At 40.4% G+C, this 24,427-nt stretch overlaps 2 protein-coding genes and 1 pseudogene across 4 annotated transcripts; all 3 read right to left on the minus strand.

Moving 5' to 3' along the window:
* Positions 1 to 455: 455 nt before the first annotated feature.
* On the minus strand, positions 456 to 9,787 carry LOC146692426 (cytochrome P450 2K1-like). The gene is made up of 15 exons (XM_085432521.1): positions 9,538 to 9,787; positions 9,247 to 9,409; positions 8,993 to 9,142; positions 8,736 to 8,896; positions 8,458 to 8,637; positions 4,376 to 4,389; positions 3,516 to 3,687; positions 3,250 to 3,412; positions 3,017 to 3,166; positions 2,771 to 2,931; positions 2,472 to 2,651; positions 2,031 to 2,172; positions 1,628 to 1,812; positions 1,142 to 1,283; positions 456 to 1,068 (listed from the first exon to the last, which is right to left on the minus strand). Exons 1-15 carry the CDS (start codon positions 9,730 to 9,732, stop codon positions 881 to 883), a joined length of 2,346 nt encoding a protein of 781 aa, XP_085288647.1. The 5' UTR covers positions 9,733 to 9,787; the 3' UTR covers positions 456 to 880.
* Positions 9,788 to 10,750: 963 nt separating this feature from the next.
* Positions 10,751 to 16,938, minus strand: LOC146692427 (cytochrome P450 2K1-like; annotated as a pseudogene). The gene is made up of 8 exons (XR_014915342.1): positions 16,731 to 16,938; positions 16,462 to 16,624; positions 16,229 to 16,378; positions 16,114 to 16,143; positions 12,326 to 12,574; positions 11,923 to 12,107; positions 11,437 to 11,578; positions 10,751 to 11,363 (listed from the first exon to the last, which is right to left on the minus strand). The product of XR_014915342.1 is annotated as a cytochrome P450 2K1-like (transcript).
* A 1,832-nt stretch (positions 16,939 to 18,770) lies between these two features.
* LOC146692428 (uncharacterized) lies at positions 18,771 to 20,021 on the minus strand. 2 transcript variants are annotated; one of them, XR_014915189.1, is made up of 3 exons: positions 19,655 to 20,021; positions 19,451 to 19,506; positions 18,771 to 19,319 (listed from the first exon to the last, which is right to left on the minus strand). XR_014915189.1 is itself a non-coding variant. In XM_085432520.1 (3 exons), exons 1-3 carry the CDS (start codon positions 19,724 to 19,726, stop codon positions 19,159 to 19,161), a joined length of 351 nt encoding a protein of 116 aa, XP_085288646.1. In that variant the 5' UTR covers positions 19,727 to 20,021; the 3' UTR covers positions 18,771 to 19,158. The 2 variants fall into 2 exon arrangements, 1 of the variants encoding a protein (XP_085288646.1); XM_085432520.1 differs by having other exon boundaries at positions 19,451 to 19,568.
* Positions 20,022 to 24,427: the final 4,406 nt, after the last annotated feature.

Here is a 24,427-nt window from a genome sequence, read left to right on the forward strand (position 1 = left end):
GGAGAAACCTGCATTCAGCTAAGACTGAAGAAGTCACTTGGATGAAATGCTTCTCCCGCTGAAAAAACTACATCAAGATGAACTGAATACACTTTAATTATGGGTGACTTAGACAGCTACAAGTGATGGTCATTAGTTTTTCTTATCACTAAATGAAAAAGTGAAGCGGACAGATAGAAAATGGCCCAAAGAGTCTGGTAACCATCAATTAGCCCCCCAAAATTATGAAAAAACAATTCATCTATACAAATAAACATTGATATATATTTCAGTTCCTTTCAGACATTCTTCTTCTCTCTAAAGAGGTCACATGGAAGACCAACAATGTAACAATAATGTGTTGTCAACCCATCTGTAAACTTCTCCAACCACCAGGGGGCGTGGCATGGCGGTACTTACTAAGAAAACTGAGGGTGTCTTCTTTCTTGAGGGGCAGTAATGAGCACGACATGCACTGATGCAGCATTTGATCTTTATTGTGGAGGAAAATGTTTAACATCTTACATCTTTATGAGCAAGCGAGAGAGCGATACATGGCAGGTGTAGCATTTTTAAGTAATCAAAACATTCTGCCTTTATTGTCAGTGAAAACTTTGAAGCCAACAGGCAATCTTTACCTACATGAGATGGGGCTAATAAAATCACCTTGAAACTAAAGGAACAATTGAACTAAACATTTTGTAAATCATGTCAGTGAGCCTGAAATTGTTGCCATGATGCCAGGTCTCTCTTGGAAATTAGATTTTTAATCTCAATGAGATTTTTTTTACCTGGATAAATAAAGGACTAATAATAATTAAGGACACAAGAAAATATTCTGCTAAAAATTGACTGGAGCCGTTTCACAGGACAACAAAAGCTTATAAAGACCATCTCTTCCTCACATTTGGGAAACAGCACATAATTTGTGAATCGAAGGGCTGAGAGTAATGCTCACAATTGGAGTCAGATCTAATTCATCCTCTGAAACTCCAGGTGCAGGAGTGAAACGAAAACGCTGCAGGAGGGTGGTGAAGAAGAGGAAGAGCTCCATCCTGGCCAGACTCTCTCCGAGGCAAATCCTGCGACCTGCAAGAGATGAATAATAATCAACTGTCCTGTGATGAGATGTACCTCAGTGGTAATGGCTGAGCTCACAAACCTGCAGAAAATGGAATGAAGGCATCTCGCTTGACAAACTTTTTCTCTTTGTCCAAGAAATGAGCAGGATAAAAGCTGTGAGGCCTCTCCCACTCACTTGGATCATGCAGGACAGATGTCAAGAGAGGAAACACTGTGGTTCCCTGCAGATAACAGCTGATTTCAGAGATGCACAAAGTACAAAACGTACTAAGACAACACATAAAAACAGCACATACTTTTGATTTGGATTCAGTTTCAAACTTTCCCGTATTCCTGTGATTGCCCGTCCAAGATGGCATCAAGCTTCTGTTTTGTGCACTCAGTAAACTGATAACAACTGTTCCCACTCATGCTTACTCTTTGTGTCTGCACTTAGGTTTTTTATAGCTTTAGAACTTTGGCACCTCAACTCAAAGTTAATGCAGGACGATCCAGGATGTAGTTACATTATCTCAAAACATGGCTTGATGCCGAGCAGATTCGAATAGATAACAATTAGTCTAACCTTCTCAATAAAGTGACCCTGAAAAGTGATGTCTCGGGTGGTTTTGTGAGGAAGTGCAGTGGGGACGATGCTGCTCAGTCTCTGTATCTCATGGATGACGGCGTCAGTGAAGGGAAGGTTTTTCCTGTCAGCAACCTGCACCTGTCGATCTCCTATGACCCTCCTCAGCTCTTCCTGGACCTCATCTAGAGTATAAAAGTAACAGTAATTGAATTTCATCCCTATTAGAATCCTCTGGAGTCTAAACGAGAACAGTGGACACATTACACTTGTGTTACACTGACAATAACACTCCAGTATATTTGATAAATGTATGCTTATTGTGATATTGCTCTTGTGACATGTGTCATGTGATTTCCAGTAAAAGAGTGTATTCAAGTTGTGGATTATTTGAGCTCCTCACCCTGTATCTTCGGATATTTGGCCATTAGCAGAAGTCCCCATCTCAGTGTAGTTGATGTTGTCTCAGTGCCGGCAGAAAACAGATTAATGACTGTTATCAGAAGATTATCATCATGGAAGTGACTGTTGGTAATCCCAGATTCCTGCACATAGACATTTAACAGCAAAGTCACTAAAATCATTCTAATCCCAAAGTTGGATGGGGGTTGCACAGTAGAAAAAGAAGTGTCAAGGCACCGAACAGTAACGAGGATGTAACATACACCAGAAGAATTACAAATGATCAATAGTGTTCGCATACATCTGCTGGGTGATAAAGGTATTAGGATGCAACACAGCTGTTTTGTCTTAACCATAGCTGAGCAGGATAAGGCACAGTTTCACCATCAGCTTAAGTTATTTATTCCTGAACACAAAGTTAAAAGATAATAGAAAGTCCAACCTCAAGATTTTCTTTGCGGACCAGAAAGGCGTCTACAAAGCCTCTGCACATCTGTGGGTTCAGAGTCTCTTTTAAACGATGGAAGAAGGCACGGTTTTGCATTTTATTGGCAGCAGCCAGTTTGAACCCTTCGTTCCTATCAGCAGTCCACTTCAGGATTGATGGAAACATTTCATACATCTGTGAATCATCAAATATACATCTGTACATAAAATACCATTTTTCATTTACAAAGGTTATTGAGTTGTACCTTGAAAAAATCTGTAACTCCATAAGTGTCACAAAGTAGGAATCAATACCTGTATTGAGGGACTTCCACCGAGTCTGACAAATCTGTTTGTTCGATCTACCAACGATGTAAACTCTGGATCATTATATTCAAATCTGCTGCCATAGACGATGGAGCAGATAATATTAGAGACTGCACAGTTAATTGATTGGGTTGTATCAAACGCTTCTCCTGTAGCAAAACAAACACATACAGTCAGTATAAGTAATTGGACCATTAATTCAATTCAGTTCAAACAAATGTGATAATTTTTTACCTTTAAATTTCTTAAATACTTCAATGAGATGTTGACATTCCTCAATTATTTTGTCCTCACATGCTCTCTTGCCCATTCCAAAGTCTCTCAGTTTAGTCAATGCAAAGCGTCTCATTTCTCTCCATGAGTCACCATTGGACCACAGAACTCCTGAGAGTGGTCATATTTTAGTTTGACAGTACCAAAATAGAAAAAAAGCTAAAAGATTTTAAGAAAAAATATTATTCCTTTACCATGCTCTTTGGTTAATTCATGCGCAAGTTTCGTTGGGCTTCTGTCTCCAAACACATCATCATAGTCTACAAGTGCCTGCTTCACTGTCTTGTATCCTGCTAGGACCACCACCTTTTTAGGTCCCAGATAGACCGTGAAGACTGATCCATATTTCTTGGATAACTAAGAACAGAATATTTTCATATTTTCACACACATCAAAGAAACCAAAGCTAAAAAGCTGCCTGGAGAACTGTATCTGCAGCATAGTTCAATTACTTTCTCACCTCCAGCAATGTTTTGTAAGGTCCTTTCAGGTCCAGTTGCAGCAGGTTCCCCAGCACAGGTAGTGGTCTGGGTCCTGGAGGACCCTTTTGTTTTTTTTGAGAATTGAAGCTTGGAGTGACGATGAAATAGACAAGGAGGATGACTGTCAGTGCCCCTAACAAGAAGGCAGAACTGAACGATTGGAGAAAGACATCTAATATCCCCATGGCTGTGAAACGAATTCTCTGCTATGAGTTCTTTGTACTGAGAGCCCAGAGACTTAGTGCTTTTTGCGTTGTCTGCCAAATTTCAGTCCTGTACTGTGCAGCATATAATACAAGGTGTGACAGTAACAGAGCAAAGGTCCTCTATGAAAGAAATAGTAAATCATTAACGTTGCAGTTGATACTTTGGTCTGTAAAATAAATGGAAAAACATTAACAAACCAACAAAATAAATTAAACACAGAATAAAAATATCTACTTGGATGTTAGAATAATTTTTGACAGAAGTGCGTATATCTGTTAAAAACGTAATAATAGTTTTCATTTTTGGTAGATTTTAGCATTAAAATTCAGGGTTGCCATGGCCGTTCTATCTATCTATCTATCTATCTATCTATCTATCTATCTATCTATCTATCTATCTATCTATCTATCTATCTATCTATCTATCTATCTATCTATCTATCTATCTATCTATCTATCTATCTATCTATCTGGCAAGACTGCAAACATGACAGATATATATATATATATATATATATATATATATATATATATATATATATATATATATGTACAAGACAATGAAGCTCCTGACCATGCATGAAGGGTTTCACTCCAAGTCCAGCACCCGGAGGCTGTATGCTAAGTGGAACGAAAGAGGCCGGGACTGGTGAGTGTCATCACCACAGTCCAGGATCAGACATGAACATCCACTAACACATCAGGTAGAAGGCCCCAACCCAAGAAAGAGGAGGAAGAGGAGGAACCATCATGGAAGGACAGGCCCCTGCATGGTGTGTACCACCAGCAGATAGAGGAAGTGGCTGACATCCAGAAATCCTACCAGTGGCTGGACAAAGCTGGACTGAAAGACAGCACAGAGGCACTAATCATGGCAGCACAGGAACAAGCTCTGAGCACAAGATCCATAGAGGCTGGGGTCTATCACACCAGGCAAGATCCCAGGTGTAGACTGTGTAAAGATACCCCTGAGACAATGCATGACATAACAGCAGGGCACAAGATGCTAGCAGGCAGGGCATACACAGAACGCCACAACTAAGTGGCTAGCATAGTAAACAGGACCATCTGTGCGGGGTTTAACCCTCACCCCAATAAGGGAAATTTAAAACTGTTGGTTAAGGGTAAATGTAACTTCAAGCGTAAACATCAATTGGAGCTCACTAAAATTAATATTGAATCCATGTGTAACTTTGCCAAAACAATGCCAGACTCTTTAGTTTTCTCTGGTCCCCTCCCCAATCGCACCATTCCTTAATTTGCTGGCTGTCTGAGTGGTGTCCACAAAATGATGTGGTCTTTATAGATAATTGGAGAAAACCTGGTCTTGTTAGGAGAGTCGGCATCCATCCCTCTTTGGATGGAGCTTTTATTTATAGAAATCTCAGTCGAGCCCTACCTCCTCCCTGTACTTTGCAAAAACCATATTTTTTGAACCAACTTTAAAACTGAGTTATGCTGAGACATTGCTTCAGTTCTTCAAGTAGTCTATTCCAAAGCTTCACTCCACACACAGAGATGAAAAAACGTTTTAGTGTTGTACAGATTAATTAATGCTTCAATACAGGGAGGCTTGCCCAATGGCACTTACCGAGACGTGGCTGATCGATGTGGACAGTGACACTTCACTGCGAATCAGCGGCTTTGGGACTAATGTCCGGACAAAAAACAGTTGTGTTGCCCTTCAGGGGTGTTTTGATTGTACTGACTGGTCCTTGTTTCAAGAGAGCACTTCTGATTTGGATGAACTCACTGGTGTGGTGTGTAGCTACATCTCTTTTTGCAAAGACTCTGTAATTCCAGTCAGAGAATTTAAGACTTCCCCCAATAACAAACCGTGGCTCTCTAAAGATATTAAGGATCTGATTCTTAAAACGAAAATTGCTTTTAACAAGGGAGACATTCCCACTGTGAGAATACTGAGGAAGGAGGTGAGGGCCGCAATACAGATTGCCAAGATGAGATACAGAAATAAGATTGGGGGAAAACTCCACAGTAACAACCTCAAAAGAGCTTGGCTTGGTATGAAAACAATGGCAGGGCTACAGATGAAAGGTAAAAGTAATATTACCTTAGAGGGGTTTACCTCTAAAAACATCTGGCAGACAGTCTTAACAGTTTTTACCTTTGTTTTGAGAACTTTGACTGTTCTAGGCAGACCAGCACACTGAGGGAAAAGACTATCACTCCCCCATCATTTTGTATTGATGAGAAGGGGGTAGCTAATCTCTTTAGACACACTAAAAGTAAGCGTCCTGGACCTGACAACATCTGTGGACAGGTACTGAGAACTTGTGCTGATCAGCTGAGTGGGATTTTTCACCATATTTTCTCACTATCTTTAGAGTTTCATTCAGTACCTAAGATTTGGAAACATGCTGTCATTGTTTCTGTTGCTAAGGGCAGAGCCTCTGGCTCTGACTTCTTTAGTGAGGAAGTCCTTTGAGAAGATAATTGGAAGGAGATTTTAATGCATGTTGAACACCATCTTGACCCCTTCCAGTTTGCCTACAGAGCAGGAAGAGGTGTGGAGGATGCTGTTGAAACACTCTCGTATTTCTTGTATGAGCATCTTGAGGCCCCTCACATCCAATTCAACACTTCTTACTTGCTGGCAGGCTTTACAATCATTTTAAACTTGATACTAGTCTGGTCAGCTGGGTGACAGACTTTCTGACTAATAGGTCACACTGCGTGAGGGCGAATCATGTGTTTTCTGATGTGCTCTCCTGCTCTACTGGATCACCCCAGGGTTGCTGCCTCTCTCCCCTTCTGTTCATTCTTTATACAAATGAGTGTCGCAGCAATTTCATGAACAGACACATCCTGAAGTTTGCTGATGACACAGTGATCGTCAGTCTTCTAGTGGGAGACGAGTCAAGCCATGGACAGGTTGTAGTCCTTTCTTTCACTTAATGTGTCAAAAACTAAAAACATGATTATTGATTTTAGGAAGTCCTCTTATAGCTCATCACCTACTATTATTAAAACTGCTGAAATCGGGATTGTTGAGAGTTACAAATATCTAGGTGTGGTACTTGACCATAAACTGTGTTTTGAATCTCATTGTCACAGTGAGGTTCACCGGTATGTTAGTTAGAGCAGGGCCCAAGAGCAGACATAGGCAAGGAGACATGATATGAGTTAACAAAAGGCGAGCCTTTATTATGGCTGATGACAAAAGGCAAAACAAAAGCTAAACAGACTATGAAAAACCTATGACACTGAACGCTATGCGAGACTATGAAACGGTGATAAAGCTATGAAACTTTGAAAACTGATTCTATGACTGTGACTACGAGAACTGTGATGACTATGACGAGACATAACTGGGAAGGTTACACAGACGACGCGACACAGACTGAATGAAACATAGAGACTAAATACACATAAGGGAAGATCAAGGGAAGTGGCCACACAAGGGAGCACAGCTGACACCCGTGAACCTAATGGCAGGACAGGGGAAGTGAAACTAAATACAATGAACAAAGAACACTGGACTCTCTCAAAATACAACAGGAAACATGGAGTCGTAGACATGACACAAGGGGAACCTGATAAACCATGAACTAAACTGCAATCTAGGCCTGACTGAATAACTAGAAAACTGAAAAGAAACTGGAATACAGATGAAATAACAAAATAACATGAAACTCAAAAACACTGGGTCGCATGACACAGGACCATGACACTCATGCTGATGCCACTACTAAAAAGGTTCAACAAAGAATGTTCTTTTTAGGGAAAATGAAATCTTTTAATGTCTCATCTGAGATGTTGTCTTTGTTTTATGGAAGTTTTATCAAATCTGTGATGTCCTTTTGTATCGCTGCCTGGTTTGGTAACCTGACGGTGAAGAATAAGAATTGAGGTTGGGACTTCTGGTAAAAACTGCTAGCAAAATTTCAGGGCACTGGCAAGATGGACTTTTGGCCATCTACAACAAAAATGTGCTTAGAAAGGCTCATTCTATTATGAATTGTTTGAACCATCCACTTCACACTGAGTTTGAGTTGTTGCGGCCATCGTTTTAGAGTACCTCTGAGGAAGATTAAAAGACTCCAGGTTTCTTTTATCCCTACTGCATCTTGTCTCCTTAATGGCAAATAACCGTCCTTGGACTTTCTATCACTACTATTGTCATTATTATTTTATATTATTGTTCTGTTTACTTTTATCCTGCTGCCAAGCTAATCTTCTTTGTCTGTTTTCTGATACATACAGGTTTATGAGTGTAAATGTGCTTTGCTTGATTTCAGCAATTTTGACAATTGATTCAAATTGTAGATACCGAATAAAAATAAAACTATTTAAGACCAGTGTTGGTCAAGTGACTTGAAAAAAGTAATCAGTAACTAATTACTGATTACTTCCCCAAAAAAGTAATCCCATTAATTTACTGATTACTTATTTTCAAAAGTAATAATTACTTAGTTACTTTTTAAAAACACGATTTACAACCTGAAGAGGTGATAAAGCGATAGATCTTTCAGCCCAATTCTACTTTTTCTGCATAATCCATCATACAAAATGTAATCAAATGGAAAAGTCTCTTGCCAGTAAATCTAATTCCCTTAAAACTGACAAAATGTGTACTTTGTTCTTACTAGGACACAGCATATTTGTTTAGTTAAGCAGGAATGTGCACAGCTTCACCCTGAGCTTCAGTTAATAATTTCAGACTACAAACTTGACAAGTGACAGAGATGCCAACCTCCAGAGTTTGCTTGCGGAGCAGAAAGGCATCCACAAAGCCTCTGCACATCTGTGGGTTCAGAGTCTCTTTTAAATGACTGAAGATGCCAAGGTTTTGTTTGCTACTGGTAGCAGACATTTCGAGCAGTTCCTTCCTGGCACCAATCCAACTCAACAGCGCTGGACACATGTTGTACATCTGTCAAAAATTATATAACCACCAGTAACTAGAATAATATTTTGTTATTTGCAACAACTGATGCTTTATGTGCTTATGAAAGTAACTATAGAAATGACCTGTACTGAAGGAGAACCCAAAAGTTTAGCACCTCTGCTCATTCGATCTACCAGAGATGTAAACTCTGGATCATTATATTCAAATCTGCTTCCATAGACAATGGAGCAGATAATATTAGAGACTGCATATGATAATCTTTGGTTTGTATCAAAAGCTTCTCCTGTGACAAGACAAGTGAAAGGAGTGAAAAACAAATAACAGTCAAATTAATCTTCATCAACCTTCATTAATTTTTTTTAACATAAACAAATCTTACCTTTGAATTTCTTAAAAACCTCAATGAGGTATTGACATTCTTCAATTATTTTGTCCTCACATGCTCTCTTGCCCATCCCAAAGTCTCTCAGGTTAGTCAGTGCAAAGCGCCTCATTTCCTTCCATGAATCACCGTTGGACCACACAACCCCTGTAATGAAGTGTGTATAGAGTTTAAATAACAATAATTTAAGACACATAATGTGGTTATGCCCATTTTTTATTTTATTTATTTATTTATTTATTTATTTTTACCATTTCCATGGTTCATTTGATGCACAATTAGAATTGGATCTCTGTCTCCAAACACTTCATCATAGTCAACAAGTGCCTCCTTCACTGTCTTGTATCCTGCCAGCACCACCACTTTTTGGGGTCCAAGATAGACAGTAAAGACTGATCCATATTTCTTGGACAGCTAAGAAGGGCAGAATATGTTGATATTTTGACACACATTAGAGAGACCCTGGAAGTTGTAAGAGCTGCATGGAAAGCTGAATTTATAAGTCAGCCTAAAAGAAAAGCAGCCCAATAGCTTTACCTCACCTCCAATAATGTTTTGTAGGGTCTTTTCAGGTTCATCTGAAGCAAGTTCCCAAACAAGGGAAGTGGTCTGGGTCCTGGGGGATCCTGGGTACTAAAGCTAGCAGAGGAGATTAAATAGATGAGCAGGAGGACCGTCAGAGCCCCCAACAAGAAGGTAGAACTGAAGGCCTGAAGAAAAACATTTAATATCCCCATGGTTTTCAAGTAAAATATACACTCTGTTACTTGCACTGAAAACTCAGTGACTGTGATAGACACTGCACAGGGATAAACAGTGCAAACAGTGTTCTGTGGTTATGAATGAGTAAATGATTAATGTTGCAGTTAGTACTTTGGTCTGTGTCAATATTATATTTTCAGGATGAAAAAAAAATAAAATAAATAAAACACGTATAAATGTGTGTACCTGATATCAACACAGTTATTTGTGTAAACACTTTAAAGTGCAGCATTTTTTTTACTATATTTTAACATTATTTGAAACTGAAGCTCATTTTTTTGTATTGACTTTTAGAGTTGAATATATGATAAATGTAAAGAGCATTTATATTTTATGCTTTTCTATAAGACTTCCAAACCGGAAGTATGTCATAAATCAGAAAGTACGGTAAATAACTTTTTATCCAACCTAGCTGAGTGTAGGATAAAACGGGTAACCAAGCAGTTTTGGCCAAAGTGACTGGGTAGCAAAGCAGGTTTCCTAACAACAAGGGCAGCAGGTAAATAAAGTGGCAATATCTAAGAGAAGCAATAAGGTTGGAGAAACCTGCATTCAGCTAAGACTGAAGAAGTCACTTGGATGAAATGCTTCTCCCGCTGAAAAAACTACGTCAAGATGAACTGAATACACTTTAATTATGGGTGACTTAGACAGCTACAAGTGATGGTCATTAGTTTTTCTTATCGCTAAATGAAAAAGTGAAGCGGACAGATAGAAAATGGCCCAAAGAGTCTGGTAACCATCAATTAGCCCCCCAAAATTATGAAAAAACAATTCATCTATACAAATAAACATTGATATATATTTCAGTTCCTTTCAGACATTCTTCTTCTCTCTAAAGAGGTCACATGGAAGACCAACAATGTAACAATAATGTGTTGTCAGCCCATCTGTAAACTTCTCCAACCACCAGGGGGCGTGGCATGGCGGTACTTACTAAGAAAACTGAGGGTGTCTTCTTTCTTGAGGGGCAGTAATGAGCACGACATGCACTGATGCAGCATTTGATCTTTATTGTGGAGGAAAATGTTTAACATCTTACATCTTTATGAGCAAGCGAGAGAGCGATACATGGCAGGTGTAGCATTTTTAAGTAATCAAAACATTCTGCCTTTATTGTCAGTGAAAACTTTGAAGCCAACAGGCAATCTTTACCTACATGAGATGGGGCTAATAAAATCACCTTGAAACTAAAGGAACAATTGAACTAAACATTTTGTAAATCATGTCAGTGAGCCTGAAATTGTTGCCATGATGCCAGGTCTCTCTTGGAAATTAGATTTTTAATCTCAATGAGATTTTTTTTACCTGGATAAATAAAGGACTAATAATAATTAAGGACACAAGAAAATATTCTGCTAAAAACTGACTGGAGCCGTTTCACAGGACAACAAAAGCTTATAAAGACCATCTCTTCCTCACATTTGGGAAACAGCACATAATTTGTGAATCGAAGGGCTGAGAGTAATGCTCACAATTGGAGTCAGATCTAATTCATCCTCTGAAACTCCAGGTGCAGGAGTGAAACGAAAACGCTGCAGGAGGGTGGTGAAGAAGAGGAAGAGCTCCATCCTGGCCAGACTCTCTCCGAGGCAAATCCTGCGACCTGCAAGAGATGAATAATAATCAACTGTCCTGTGATGAGATGTACCTCAGTGGTAATGGCTGAGCTCACAAACCTGCAGAAAATGGAATGAAGGCATCTCGCTTGACAAACTTTTTCTCTTTGTCCAAGAAATGAGCAGGATAAAAGCTGTGAGGCCTCTCCCACTCACTTGGATCATGCAGGACAGATGTCAAGAGAGGAAACACTGTGGTTCCCTGCAGATAACAGCTGATTTCAGAGATGCACAAAGTACAAAACGTACTAAGACAACACATAAAAACAGCACATACTTTTGATTTGGATTCAGTTTCAAACTTTCCCGTATTCCTGTGATTGCCCGTCCAAGATGGCATCAAGCTTCTGTTTTGTGCACTCAGTAAACTGATAACAACTGTTCCCACTCATGCTTACTCTTTGTGTCTGCACTTAGGTTTTTTATAGCTTTAGAACTTTGGCACCTCAACTCAAAGTTAATGCAGGACGATCCAGGATGTAGTTACATTATCTCAAAACATGGCTTGATGCCGAGCAGATTCGAATAGATAACAATTAGTCTAACCTTCTCAATAAAGTGACCCTGAAAAGTGATGTCTCGGGTGGTTTTGTGAGGAAGTGCAGTGGGGACGATGCTGCTCAGTCTCTGTATCTCATGGATGACGGCGTCAGTGAAGGGAAGGTTTTTCCTGTCAGCAACCTGCACCTGTCGATCTCCTATGACCCTCCTCAGCTCTTCCTGGACCTCATCTAGAGTATAAAAGTAACAGTAATTGAATTTCATCCCTATTAGAATCCTCTGGAGTCTAAACGAGAACAGTGGACACAATACACTTGTGTTACACTGACAATAACACTCCAGTATATTTGATAAATGTATGCTTATTGTGATATTGCTCTTGTGACATGTGTCATGTGATTTCCAGTAAAAGAGTGTATTCAAGTTGTGGATTATTTGAGCTCCTCACCCTGTATCTTCGGATATTTGGCCATTAGCAGAAGTCCCCATCTCAGTGTAGTTGATGTTGTCTCAGTGCTGGCAGCAAACAGATTCATGACTGTTATCAGAAGATTATCATCATGGAAGTGACTGTTGGTAATCCCAGATTCCTGCACATAGACATTTAACAGCAAAGTCACTAAAATCATTCTAATCCCAAAATTGGATGGGGGTTGGACAGTAGAAAAAGAAGCATTGTAAATGCTGTTAAAATGTTCTGTGTAGATTTCATGACATAGATGACTGATTTATAATAAGCTACATAATTTCATTAATGTACATATAGTTTGTGTTGAAATGTCTTTATTTGAAATGTACACGTGTAAAGTGTAAGAGCTAGTGTCTCGTGAGAATACCCTTTACGAGAGTACAGAAGACTTTTTTCATGGACTGCGAGGGAGCAGATGTCTCTCATGAAGCGATTTTAAGCTAAAGGTTTACTAAAAGAAAAAGCAACACAAGGACTTAATATATATATATATATATATATAACAAAACACCCAGCACGCCCCTGCGGGCGGTTTATCCTTCAAGCTCGGGTCCTCTACCAGAGGCCTGGGAGCTTGAGGGTCCTGCGCAGTATCTTAGCTGTTCCCAGGACTGCGCTCTTCTGGACAGAGATCTCCGATGTTGTTCCCGGGATCTGCTGGAGCCACTCGCCTATCTTGGGAGTCACCGCACCTAGTGCTCCGATTACCACGGGGACCACCGTTACCTTCACCCTCCACATCCTCTCGAGCTCTTCTCTGAGCCCTTGGTATTTCTCCAGCTTCTCGTGTTCCTTCTTCCTGATATTGCTGTCATTCGGAACCGCTACATCGATCACTACGGCCGTCTTCTTCTGTTTGTCTACCACCACTATGTCCGGTTGGTTAGCCACCACCATTTTGTCCGTCTGTATCTGGAAGTCCCACAGGATCTTAGCTCGGTCATTCTCGACCACCCTTGGGGGCATCTCCCATTTTGACCTCGGGACTTCCAGGTTATACTCCGCACAGATGTTCCTGTACACTATGCCGGCCACTTGGTTATGGCGTTCCATGTATGCCTTGCCTGCTAGCATCTTGCACCCTGCTGTTATGTGCTGGATTGTCTCTGGGGCATCTTTACACAGCCTGCACCTGGGGTCTTGCCTGGTGTGATAGACCCCAGCCTCTATGGATCTTGTGCTCAGAGCTTGTTCTTGTGCTGCCATGATTAGTGCCTCTGTGCTGTCTTTCAGTCCAGCTTTGTCCAGCCACTGGTAGGATTTCTGGATATCAGCCACCTCCTCTATCTGCCGGTGGTACATACCGTGCAGGGGCCTGTCCTTCCATGATGGTTCCTCGTCTCCCTCCTCTTTCTTGGGTTTCTGCTGCCTGAGGTATTCACTGAGCACTCGGTCAGTTGGGGCCATCTTCCCAATGTATTCTTGGATGTTCGTTGTCTCATCCTGGACTGTGGTGCTGACACTCACCAGTCCCCGGCCCCCTTCCTTCCGCTTAGCGTACAGCCTCAGGGTGCTGGACTTGGGGTGAAACCCTCCATGCATGGTAAGGAGCTTTCTTGTCTTTATGTCAGTGGCTTCTATCTCCTCCTTTGGCCAGCCTATTACCCCAGCAGGGTACCTGATCACGGGCAGGGCGTACGTGTTGATGGCCCGGATCTTGTTCTTACCATTCAGCTGACTCCTCAGGACTTGCCTGACCCTCTGCAGGTACTTGGTGGTTGCAGCTTTTCTAGCGGCCTCTTCATGGTTCCCATTCGCCTGCGGGATCCCCAGGTACTTGTAACTGTCCTCTATGTCTGCAATGTTGCCTTCTGGTAGTTCAATCCCCTCAGTTCTGACTACCTTCCCTCTCTTTGTTACCATCCGACTACACTTCTCCAGTCCGAACGACATTCCAATGTCATTGCTGTATAGCCTGGTAGTGTGGATCAGTGAATCGATGTCTCGTTCACTCTTGGCATACAGCTTGATGTCATCCATGTACAGGAGGTGGCTGACAACTGCTCCGTTCCGTAGTCGGTATCCGTAGCCAGTCTTGTTAATGATCTCACTGAGGGGGTTCAGGCCTATGCAGAACAGCAGTGGGGACAGAGCATCTCCTTGGTAGATCCCGCACTTGATGGTGACTTGTGCTATGGGCTTGGAGTTGGCCTCTAGTGTTGTACGCCACATCCCCATTGAGTTCCTGATGAAGGCTCTTAGGGTCCCATTGATCTTGTACAATTCTAGGCATTCCAGTATCCAGCTGTGGGGCATTGAGTCATAGGCCTTCTTGTAATCAATCCAGGCAGTGCACAGGTTGGTCAGTCTGGTCTTGCAGTCTCGGCTGATTGTTCTGTCTACCAGTAGCTGGTGTTTTGCACCTCTGGTATTCTTGCCAATTCCTTTCTGTGTCCCGCTCATGTATTGACCCATGTGCCTGTTCATCTTAGCCGATATGATGCCTGACAGGAGCTTCCATGTAGTACTGAGGCAGGTTATTGGTCGGTAGTTGGAGGGGACCGGTCCCTTCTTGGGGTCCTTGGGGATCAGGACCGTCCGGCCTTCAGTTAGCCATTCCGGGTGTCTCTCGTTAACTAGCAGCTGGTTCATTTGTGCTGCCAGACGCTCGTGGAGTGCAGTCAGCTTCTTTAGCCAGTAGGCGTGAACCATGTCGGGCCCTGGTGCTGTCCAACTCTTCATACTGGAGACCCTTTCTTGGATATCTGCCACTGTGATGGTTACTGGACCCTGTTCAGGGAGGTCGCTGTGGTCTGCCCTCAGATCCACTAGCCACTGAGCATTGCCGTTATGGGTTGCATCCTTCTCCCATATGCTCTTCCAGTATTGCTCCGTCTCCAGCCTTGGTGGTGCTGTTCTCTTATTGTTCCCTTGCCACTGAGAGTACACCTTTGCTGGTTCTGTGGAGAACAGCTGGTTTATTCTCCTGCCTTCTATCTCTCTGGTGTACCTCCTCAAGCGGCTGGCCAAGGCTGTGAGTCTTTGCTTGGCAGTTTCCAAGGCCTCAGGTATGGACAGCTTGCTGTATTTCTTATGCACCTTCTTTGTCGCACCTTTCTGCAACTCCGTTAGTTGGCTAACCTCCCTCCGTGCTACTTTGATCTTGCCCTCTAGCCTCCTTCTCCATGGAGGGTACTGCCCCTTGTGGCTGTTCAACTTGTAGCCAAGCATCTCACTGATCACTGCTGCCGTATTGTAGATCAGCTTGTTAGTGTCGGTAACCGTGGTTGTAGGTATTGTCCGTAGTGCTGCATTAACATCATCTAGCAGACCTTCTGAGGGTACTTCACGTAATCTTGGTAACCGGCTACGGGGGATCCAGGTTTCAAGCTTGGCCATGATCCTATTTTTCAGGTCAGTTCCTCTCGCACTCAACTCTCCTATCGCACTTGGGGCTATGTACCCAATCTCGGGTGGGGGTGATGATATCTCCCCCCTGACCTGGCGTCCTGACTCCTCCTTGCCGTAGCATTTGTGTTGTACCTCGTCAATCTCTAGCTGTGAGAGCAGTCCCTTCTTTCGAATGTTGGAACACTGAGCTACTAGTTGTTTCGCCGTCATTGTGGATGTTGGGTATCGAAGAATCCATAGGTCCCTCATCCTATTCATGTAGCCCCTTCCGCCGGGGTTACTTGCGTAGTAGCATTCCAACAACGCCCTGTTTTCGTCCCTTGCCCACCGATGCCTTCTTATATATATATATATATATATATATATATATATATATATATATATATATATATATATATATATATAGTATTATATAGTATAGTATAGTATAGTATCAAACGCTTCTCCTGTAGCAAAACAAACACATACAGTCAGTATAAGTAATTGGACCATTAATTCAATTCAGTTCAAACAAATGTGATAAATTTTTACCTTTAAATTTCTTAAATACTTCAATGAGATGTTGACATTCCTCAATTATTTTGTCCTCACATGCTCTCTTGCCCATTCCAAAGTCTCTCAGTTTAGTCAATGCAAAGCATCTCATTTCTCTCCATGAGTCACCATTGGACCACAGAACTCCTGAGAGTGGTCATATTTTAGTTTGACAGTACCAAAATAGAAAAAAAGCTAAAAGAGTTTAAGAAAAAATATTATTCCTTTACCATGCTCTTTGGTTAATTCATGTGCAATGTTTGTTGGGCTTCTGTCTCCAAACTCTTCATCATAGTCAACAAGTGCCTCCTTCACCGTCCTGTATCCTGCCAGAATCACCACTTTGTTTGGACCCAGATAAACTGTGAAGACTGATCCATATTTCTTGGATGACTAAGAAAAACAGAATATGATCATATTTTCACACACATCAAAGAAACCAACGCTAAAAAGCTGCCTGGAGAACTGTATCTGCAGCATAGTTCAATTACTTTCTCACCTCCAACAATGTTTTGTAAGGTCCTTTCAGGTCCAACTGTAGCAGGTTCCCCAGCACAGGAAGTGGTCTGGGTCCTGGAGGACCCTTTTGTTTTTTTTTGAGAATTGAAGCTTGGAGTGACGATGAAATAGACAAGGAGGATGACTGTCAGTGCCCCTAACAAGAAGGCAGAACTGAGGGAATGGAGAAATACATCTAATATCCCCATGGCTGTGAAATCAAACCATTAGGAGACCTTTTACTTTAGAGCCTCAGTGACTCATCATTTTGGATGAAACACGTCAGCACATCACTTTGGCGGCCAAACTGGAAAGCCAGTACAAGGGGGATAGAATAAACATTGGGAAGCTTCAGTAGTAAAGCAGTAAATCATTACTGAGTAAGGCGGTGTTTCGATCAGTGTCTAAACTTTTCATGTGAATCAGAAAAGTAGGGCTTTGCTTTTTAAAATATTCACAAAATGTTTCTAAAAGTTAAAAAATAAATTCTTAGAAACCATCTCCAGATATCTTATCTTCCTCTGGAGATGGTTCACAGTCCTGAATGGTACTGATGTTACACCCCTGAACAGGAGAAATAATCATATTGAAATGATGAACTGATGCTTCCTCACTGAGAACCTTTACTCAAATGGGGATACTGTGATTTCATGTAAGTGGGCAGAGACAAAAGTAGTAGATCTCAGATGACCTCATTCAGACTTCATAGATCATTGACAAAATGTTGATTCTTAACAATATAAAATTAAATAAACAAATTCAACCCCCTGATTTTAACACAATGAGATTTTAATTTTTTAAAGCAGTTTTTTAACACATGTTGTGAAATATGTCATTTACCTGCATGAACTTTTTGAATAAACAACAGGATCTTTTTTGTTATTTTAACTTGTCACCCTGCTGGCTCTGTTAGAAGGATTAGCCAACACCGTTAGTGCAAAAAAAACTCCAAACAAAAACATGCAGATTAACACGCAGGTGTGTGTGTGTGTGTGTGTGTGTGTGTGTGTGTGTGTGTGCATGTGTGCTCCAATGATATTTGTCTGGACATTTGGCAAGGATACACACAGCGATGTCTGGACAGTTTGAATTATAGGGCAGGGCCAAATTGGAGGGTGTTTATATAGGTGTTACAGGCCTAAATTCAAAGTTTCAGAAGAAGTCCTTACTATTCACAGTTACCCGATTTTTGTTATCCTCCGTGTATCAAGACAACTCCCCTGGAGTTTGATTTGGTTACTGCACCTGGTGGGTTTTTTTTTTAAGTTGGAAGGTCCCTATATGTGTTTGTCAAAAATTGTGTGTTACACAACAATGGCCTTAAATTTATCTGTATCTATTCTAACTCTATCTATTAAAAGTAAAATACTACTTTCAGTTATGGTAAGCTAATTAAATGACTTAATATATCACAAATACTCCAGTTATGGTTTATTGATGGTTAATTTCAGCATTTTTTTTTCCTGTATTGTGCTCGTAGAACCCATTTTTTTGTAATTGCCTGTTTTTGTGCACTCTTTAATTCTATACACTTTGTGGAGAGCTTTATTTTGTTAAAGAGGCTTTGGGAATTCTTATGTGTGTATATATCATAGGTTTACGAGTGGTAACCTGTGATGTTGTCACGGTTCTGGGGGGATTTGACCCAGCATTTTGAGTTTATTATGTTTTGGTTTATTTTTTGAATTATGGATTGTTCTTTATGTTTCTCTGGTGCTTTGTTGATTATTATTATAATCTATGTTTCAGTTATTCTTGTTAAGAGATTAGTTCTTATGTTTGGTTTTTCTCTGAATTATGATTTGCTTGGGTAATGAGTAGTGATTCCTGTTTTATTGTGAAAGTCTTTGTCTTATGTTAGTGTGTGCAGCTTTGTTCCCTGTCTCATCAGCCCTGATCTCTCCCAGCTGTGTCTCCCTCCTGTTGCCCATTCCCTCATTATTACCCTGTGTATTTAAGCCCTGTGTTTTCCCGTGCTCGGTGTCGTGTCGTACCCTCAGATCCTGCCTGTGTGTTCCAGTTAGTGTTTTCATTAGTGATGGGCAGATGAAGCCCCATGAAGCACTGAAGCTTTTCATCCAATTGGTTCACCCCAACGCGAAGCTTCATGAAGCTTCATTTGCTCTAGCAGGACACCTACTGGACGTAAAAATAATAGCTGGCATGAATTTGAAGAGTGTGGCATTTTGCACACAGCCTGTAAATGTCAACAACAAAAGGAGTGTGTAAAACATGTATATTGTAGTGATGCAGTATACTGTGTATATTTATAGTGGCAGTATGGGAAATGATTATTTGGAAATGCTTGAAATGGAAATGATCATTTACTGTGAGGTGAGGTGTGGTTGGGGTGTGGACAGTGGTTGTGCTTTTGTAACGTTGAGGTATGGACAGCTAGTCCTGCCTGTTCACATTTTATTCTGTAAAAACTAAATTTTCACTGCTTTTATGGCCTTTTTAGTGGGGAGAACATAGCTAGGATTTAATGATTTAACAAATCTTTTGAATCCTTTGTCCTCCACAATGCTAAATGGCTGTGAGTCCTCAATCACCATGCTGACCAGGTCTTCATCTATTTGAGATTGTTCTCCTGAGGAAAGACAATAAAGATAAAGCACAAATATAAATATCACACACGTAACTTATAACAGTTGTATAATATTGTTATATTATTTAGTAACATTACTGCATGCTATATTATCATTGCATTTGATGGCTCACCTGGTCTTGCTCCACAATCGGTGTCCCCCTTATTCTCATGCAAAGCTCTGTAGTGCCTAAGCATGGATGAGGTGTTGTTGTTATATCCCAGCTCCCTGGCACATAGCAAACACTTCACCTTGTACAAAAGTCAAGACAGCTCAACATAAATTGTATTGCAGCATCAGTATCATGAAAATACATCTTCTGTAGAAATTTACATACCTTGTTGGGAGGAATAAGATCAAAATGTTCCCACACAGGGGAGGACATCCTCCTCTTCTTAGCTGGCTCCATTCTCTCCTGACTTTCCTCACGCTCATAAACCTCCAAATGGTCTCCAAACTCTCACTAACCGCAACTCTCCATCAAACACCCACATTTTGAATGAAGTCTGAGGGTTTATATCGCTGTCATATCTCGCGGCAAAGTTCGAACCACTTCATGAACCAGTCACGTGGTACAGCCGGGCAGCGAGGCTTCGGACGTCATCATTTTCAGCTCCTCCCATAAATGAAGCAAGCCTCGATACGCGCTTCGCGGAAACGCCCCCTCCATTACTCGACACAAGCTTCGAAGCCTCGATACAGAACGTCCCATCACTAGTTTTCATGTTTGGTTTCTGTTTTGTTGGTGCCAGCAATAAAGCTGTGGTTTTCAGTTATATTTCCGTCTCAGAGTCCTGCACTTGGATCCACATCTCCTCCTGCCCGCACACAGAGCACTGACAGATATATTCATTTATCAGGGAAGGGAAGACTTCTGAAGAGCTGGGATTCCTCCTCTCTGATGCCAGAATATTTGTTTTGCACTGCAGCATTTCACACCCACAAGTTTAGTTTCTTCCATGTTTATAAGTATTTTGTATTACTTAGATGCTCTTGGCTGCCATATCTGACCTGCAACCTCACAAGCTAGAAACAGAGTTTACCCCTCTCTCTAGTGCTTCGTCTTTACCTTTCCAAGAATCCCTCATGTCACAGTTTTACTCTACAGTCATTTGAAAGAGAAAGTAAAAAGTCAGCTGTTAAAGCTACTATGCATGATGTAAGTACAAAAATCCATCAGTACATCAAATACGATGGCTCTGAGTGATGAGGTACTTAGTAAATAGCGCAATCAGCAGAAACAACAGTAAAAGAAGAGGTGGAGGAGCAGTAAGTGTCATTGTATTGTATCTTTATTTGTTTCAGACATATAAAACAAAAAACAATATATACACACTACATATATTTTCATTTACAGATACGAATATATATGTAGATATATACACACACACGTATGTGTTCAGATAAACAAAAAAAATATAATGAAATAAAACAAAATCGTCTGACATAATGTAACAATGTTTGGTCTGAAAAGGAGTAGGAAGAAGTATGAACATACTTATTAATTCCTACCCCTGCTCAACATCTTATTGATCCCACATAATTCACCTAATTCCCATCATCACATACTCCACACAATACACGAGGAGAACCTATATAAACTTGGCTACCGTGATTGATATAATTTGGATATAATTTGATATTTTTATACATACAATGGGTGATCATCTTTATCGGTATCATATTCTTCCAAAATCAGTTTTCGAAGTATTTTCATGAACTTACTAATTCCTGAGCATTGCTGTAGATCTATAGTAAAACTATTCCACAGTTTTACCCCATAAATAGTGACACAAAAGGTTTTAACCTTTGACCGTGCTTTAAGAATCCTTAGATTCAATTTCCCCCTCAATTCATAGTCTCCTTCTCTGTCATAGAGCATCCTCTGTATATTTCCTGGTAACATATTGTATCTGGCCTTGTACATAATTTTTGCAGTTTTATATTTTATAAGATCCATAAACTTCAGTATTTTTAATTTCAAAAACATGATGTTAGTATGGTCTCTAAATCCTGCTTTATTAATCATCCTGATTGCTTTTTTTTTTAAATTTTACATATTGGTTGAAGTGCAGTTTTATATGTGTTTCCCCAAATTTCCACACAGTATTCCAAATATGGCAATATAAGTGAACAATAAAGTACCCGGAGTGATTTGGAAGGCAAAAAATATTTAACTTTACTTAGTACGGAGATGCTTCTTGACAGTTTGGCTTGTATATGCTTTATGTGAGGTTTCCAGCAGATTTTGTTATCTATTATCACACCCAGAAATTTTGTATCCGAAACTTCATCAAAGGACAAACCTTTGTAGGACAAACCCTTGATGTTCGTCCTACAAATTAGGGCTAAGCTATATCATACCGTTCACGGTAATACAGGTGTAATGTTGGGCAACGATAAGAAAATGAAATATCGCGATAGAATATGGGTAAAACGCGCATGCGCAGTGCCTTTGTTTACATACACACATGGCCACGATGCAGAATGAGAAGAGCGAAAGCGGATCGTTAAATGAAACGGATGAACCAGAATTGGTTTGTAAAAAAGCTGCAACTTCAGTGGTGTGGAACTGGTTTAGCTTTCATCCGTCAGATACACAACAAAGCACTATTTTTGGTAGAGCATGCTAGCGGGTCGTCGTTATTACCGTGTTTTGTGGAAAATGCGGTACACTTAAAATCAATCCTTTGATTTTTCTGAAAATCGACAGTGCCCCAATGGGCCTTATGTATGAATTCTGGTTGTGTTTACTGACCTCGAAACGATTTTATGTGCTACAGGGCGCTCGAAAATCTGTCAAATGTTTCAGTACGACTTTGCTAAGCTACGAAGCCGCACCGCTTGATGGATTGTCGGCGCATTACGGCTATCGTAGGCAGGAGCCTGGCGGAGTGATATGTACTGTGCTTCAACATAATATTAGGGGTGGGTTTTTATAATCAATTTATCGATTAAAATCGATTCTGGCTTGGATAACGTAAAATCGATTCATTAAAATCCTGAATCGATTTTTTTTAATATAAATTTATTTTGCCCGAAATGCCAGAATCTCTGGTGAAATCTCACAAAATTTCAACAACCACCAAACAGCTAAGACAGTAAATGAGAGCAGGAACACGGATTCTGCACAAAGACTTAAACACACAGCGCAACCCGCGGATCAGAATCAGTTAGATGTCGCCTTTCTCACAGTCGGGGCTGAAAGCCGACAGCTCGCTGATTCTGATCTGTCGGCGGGTCCGCGCTTTGTGTTCACGCCCTTTATGCACTGATTCTAAAGCTGTTAGTTTGATGTCTCTCCAAACAATATTGACCGAACCAGCAGCAAAAGAAGATCCAAACTACGCTTCACATAAACATCGTCACGAATTCACTCTGACTTTTACTGTTTTGCTTCGACCACGATGCACAGCTTTCTCTCCGTCTCTCTCTCTCTCTCTGTACTTCAAGAACAGTTTCCCGTCTAAAAATCTGTTTTCTGCATTATTCGCTTGCTTGTTACGCACAAGTCTACCGTTGTTTACAGCGCTGTCGGCCGATGGTGTTTTTTTCATTTTATATACTTCCGAAAAGAAAACCTAATTTCTGCCGTTCAGTACTGAACAAATTTAAACTTTTTAAAATTATGCAAAATGCAAAATGCTTAGCTGTGTCTCTAATAAAACCTCTGTAACTTCAGAGGTAATGTTCATATGTTGATTAATGGTTTTCTTTCGTTTTTGATGTACTGCAGAATATTTTTATAAAATCCCAGGCCAGGAAAATCCCCTTCATGTTTTTCTGTGATGCTCACACCTTTGATAAAGTCTTGCGTGTGTCAGCTTCCTTTAGATACAAAAATATGTAAATGTACTGATCTGAATTATAATATTTCTGACTGTCAAAATTTCCCAGATTCAAATCGAATTGAATCGAATCGAATTGAATCGAATCGAATCGAATTAAATCGAATCATGGATCGAATCGATTCGGGACCTTGTGAATCGGAATTGAATTGATTCTAGAAATCAGTGATGATACCCAGCCCTACATAATATTACCGCATTGTGTGTGTATAACTTCTTTTAAAGTTTCGTGGATATTATACATGGCTATGCTGAGGATATGTCGGCCAATTTCCACTGGAAATGCCTTTTGGTTAAACTGTCAGCAAGGAATTTGCATTTGTACTGTTACATTTTTATATAACTTTAATGCACTTAAAAAAGCTGCTTGTTTAAGTGAAAATACATTGATGGGGTTTTTTTTGCACTAATAAAGTTAAGGAGTTGTAAAATATTTTGTCTAGTGTCAATTATATCGTCAGTTATATCGTTATTGCAAATTTTCAAATGTATATCGTGATAAATATTTTGGGTCATATCACCATGCTCTACTACAAATGTCCTACCAATGGCTTGACAAAGCTGGACTGAAAGACAGAGCAGAGTTGCTAATCATTGCTTTAACTGCAAGTTTATTAAAATCCAATGTGTACCACACCAGGCAGAATGCCAGGCGCAGGCTTTGCAAAGATGCCCACAAAATAGACCAGTATCTATCAGTAGAGAGTAATATGCTAGAAGGCAGGTCCTATATAGCTTGCCATAACCAAGTGGCTGTTATAGTACACAGAAATATCTCTGTGGAATATGGGCTGGAAGTCACAAGATCAAAATGGAGTCCTCCTCCAAAATGTAGCTAAGAACAACTGAACTAAAGTCATGTGGGACTTCCAGATACAGAGTGACAAACAGGTAATGCCAAATCAAACAGGGAGAATAGAGGTGGATAAATAGGGAAAAGAAGGCTGATTTAACATTCCAAGTGATAGCCACATGAGGAAGAGAGAACATAAGTTGATAAATGTTAAGGACTAAAACAAAAAAAAACAATACAAAAAAAACCAAATTCAAGATCCATGAACTGAAAGCAAAAAGTCATTACAGGTCTGAACACAAAATAGAAGAATAGAATAAAATAGCGCTTTTTTTGTCATTGGACATGTACCAAAAAATATGTATGCTCCACGCCAACTTTGCAGGAGTGAAAGAAAATATCAATAGTAAAGTCATCAGGAATAAATAGCAAACAGAAGATATCATATGTATATATCAAAGGCGTAGAT

The sequence above is a fragment of the Copadichromis virginalis genome, linkage group LG15, assembly GCF_057382275.1.
Source record: "Copadichromis virginalis isolate Kocher_CV1m ecotype Utaka linkage group LG15, C_Virginalis_male_GT1.1, whole genome shotgun sequence".
Taxonomy (NCBI): domain Eukaryota; kingdom Metazoa; phylum Chordata; class Actinopteri; order Cichliformes; family Cichlidae; genus Copadichromis; species Copadichromis virginalis.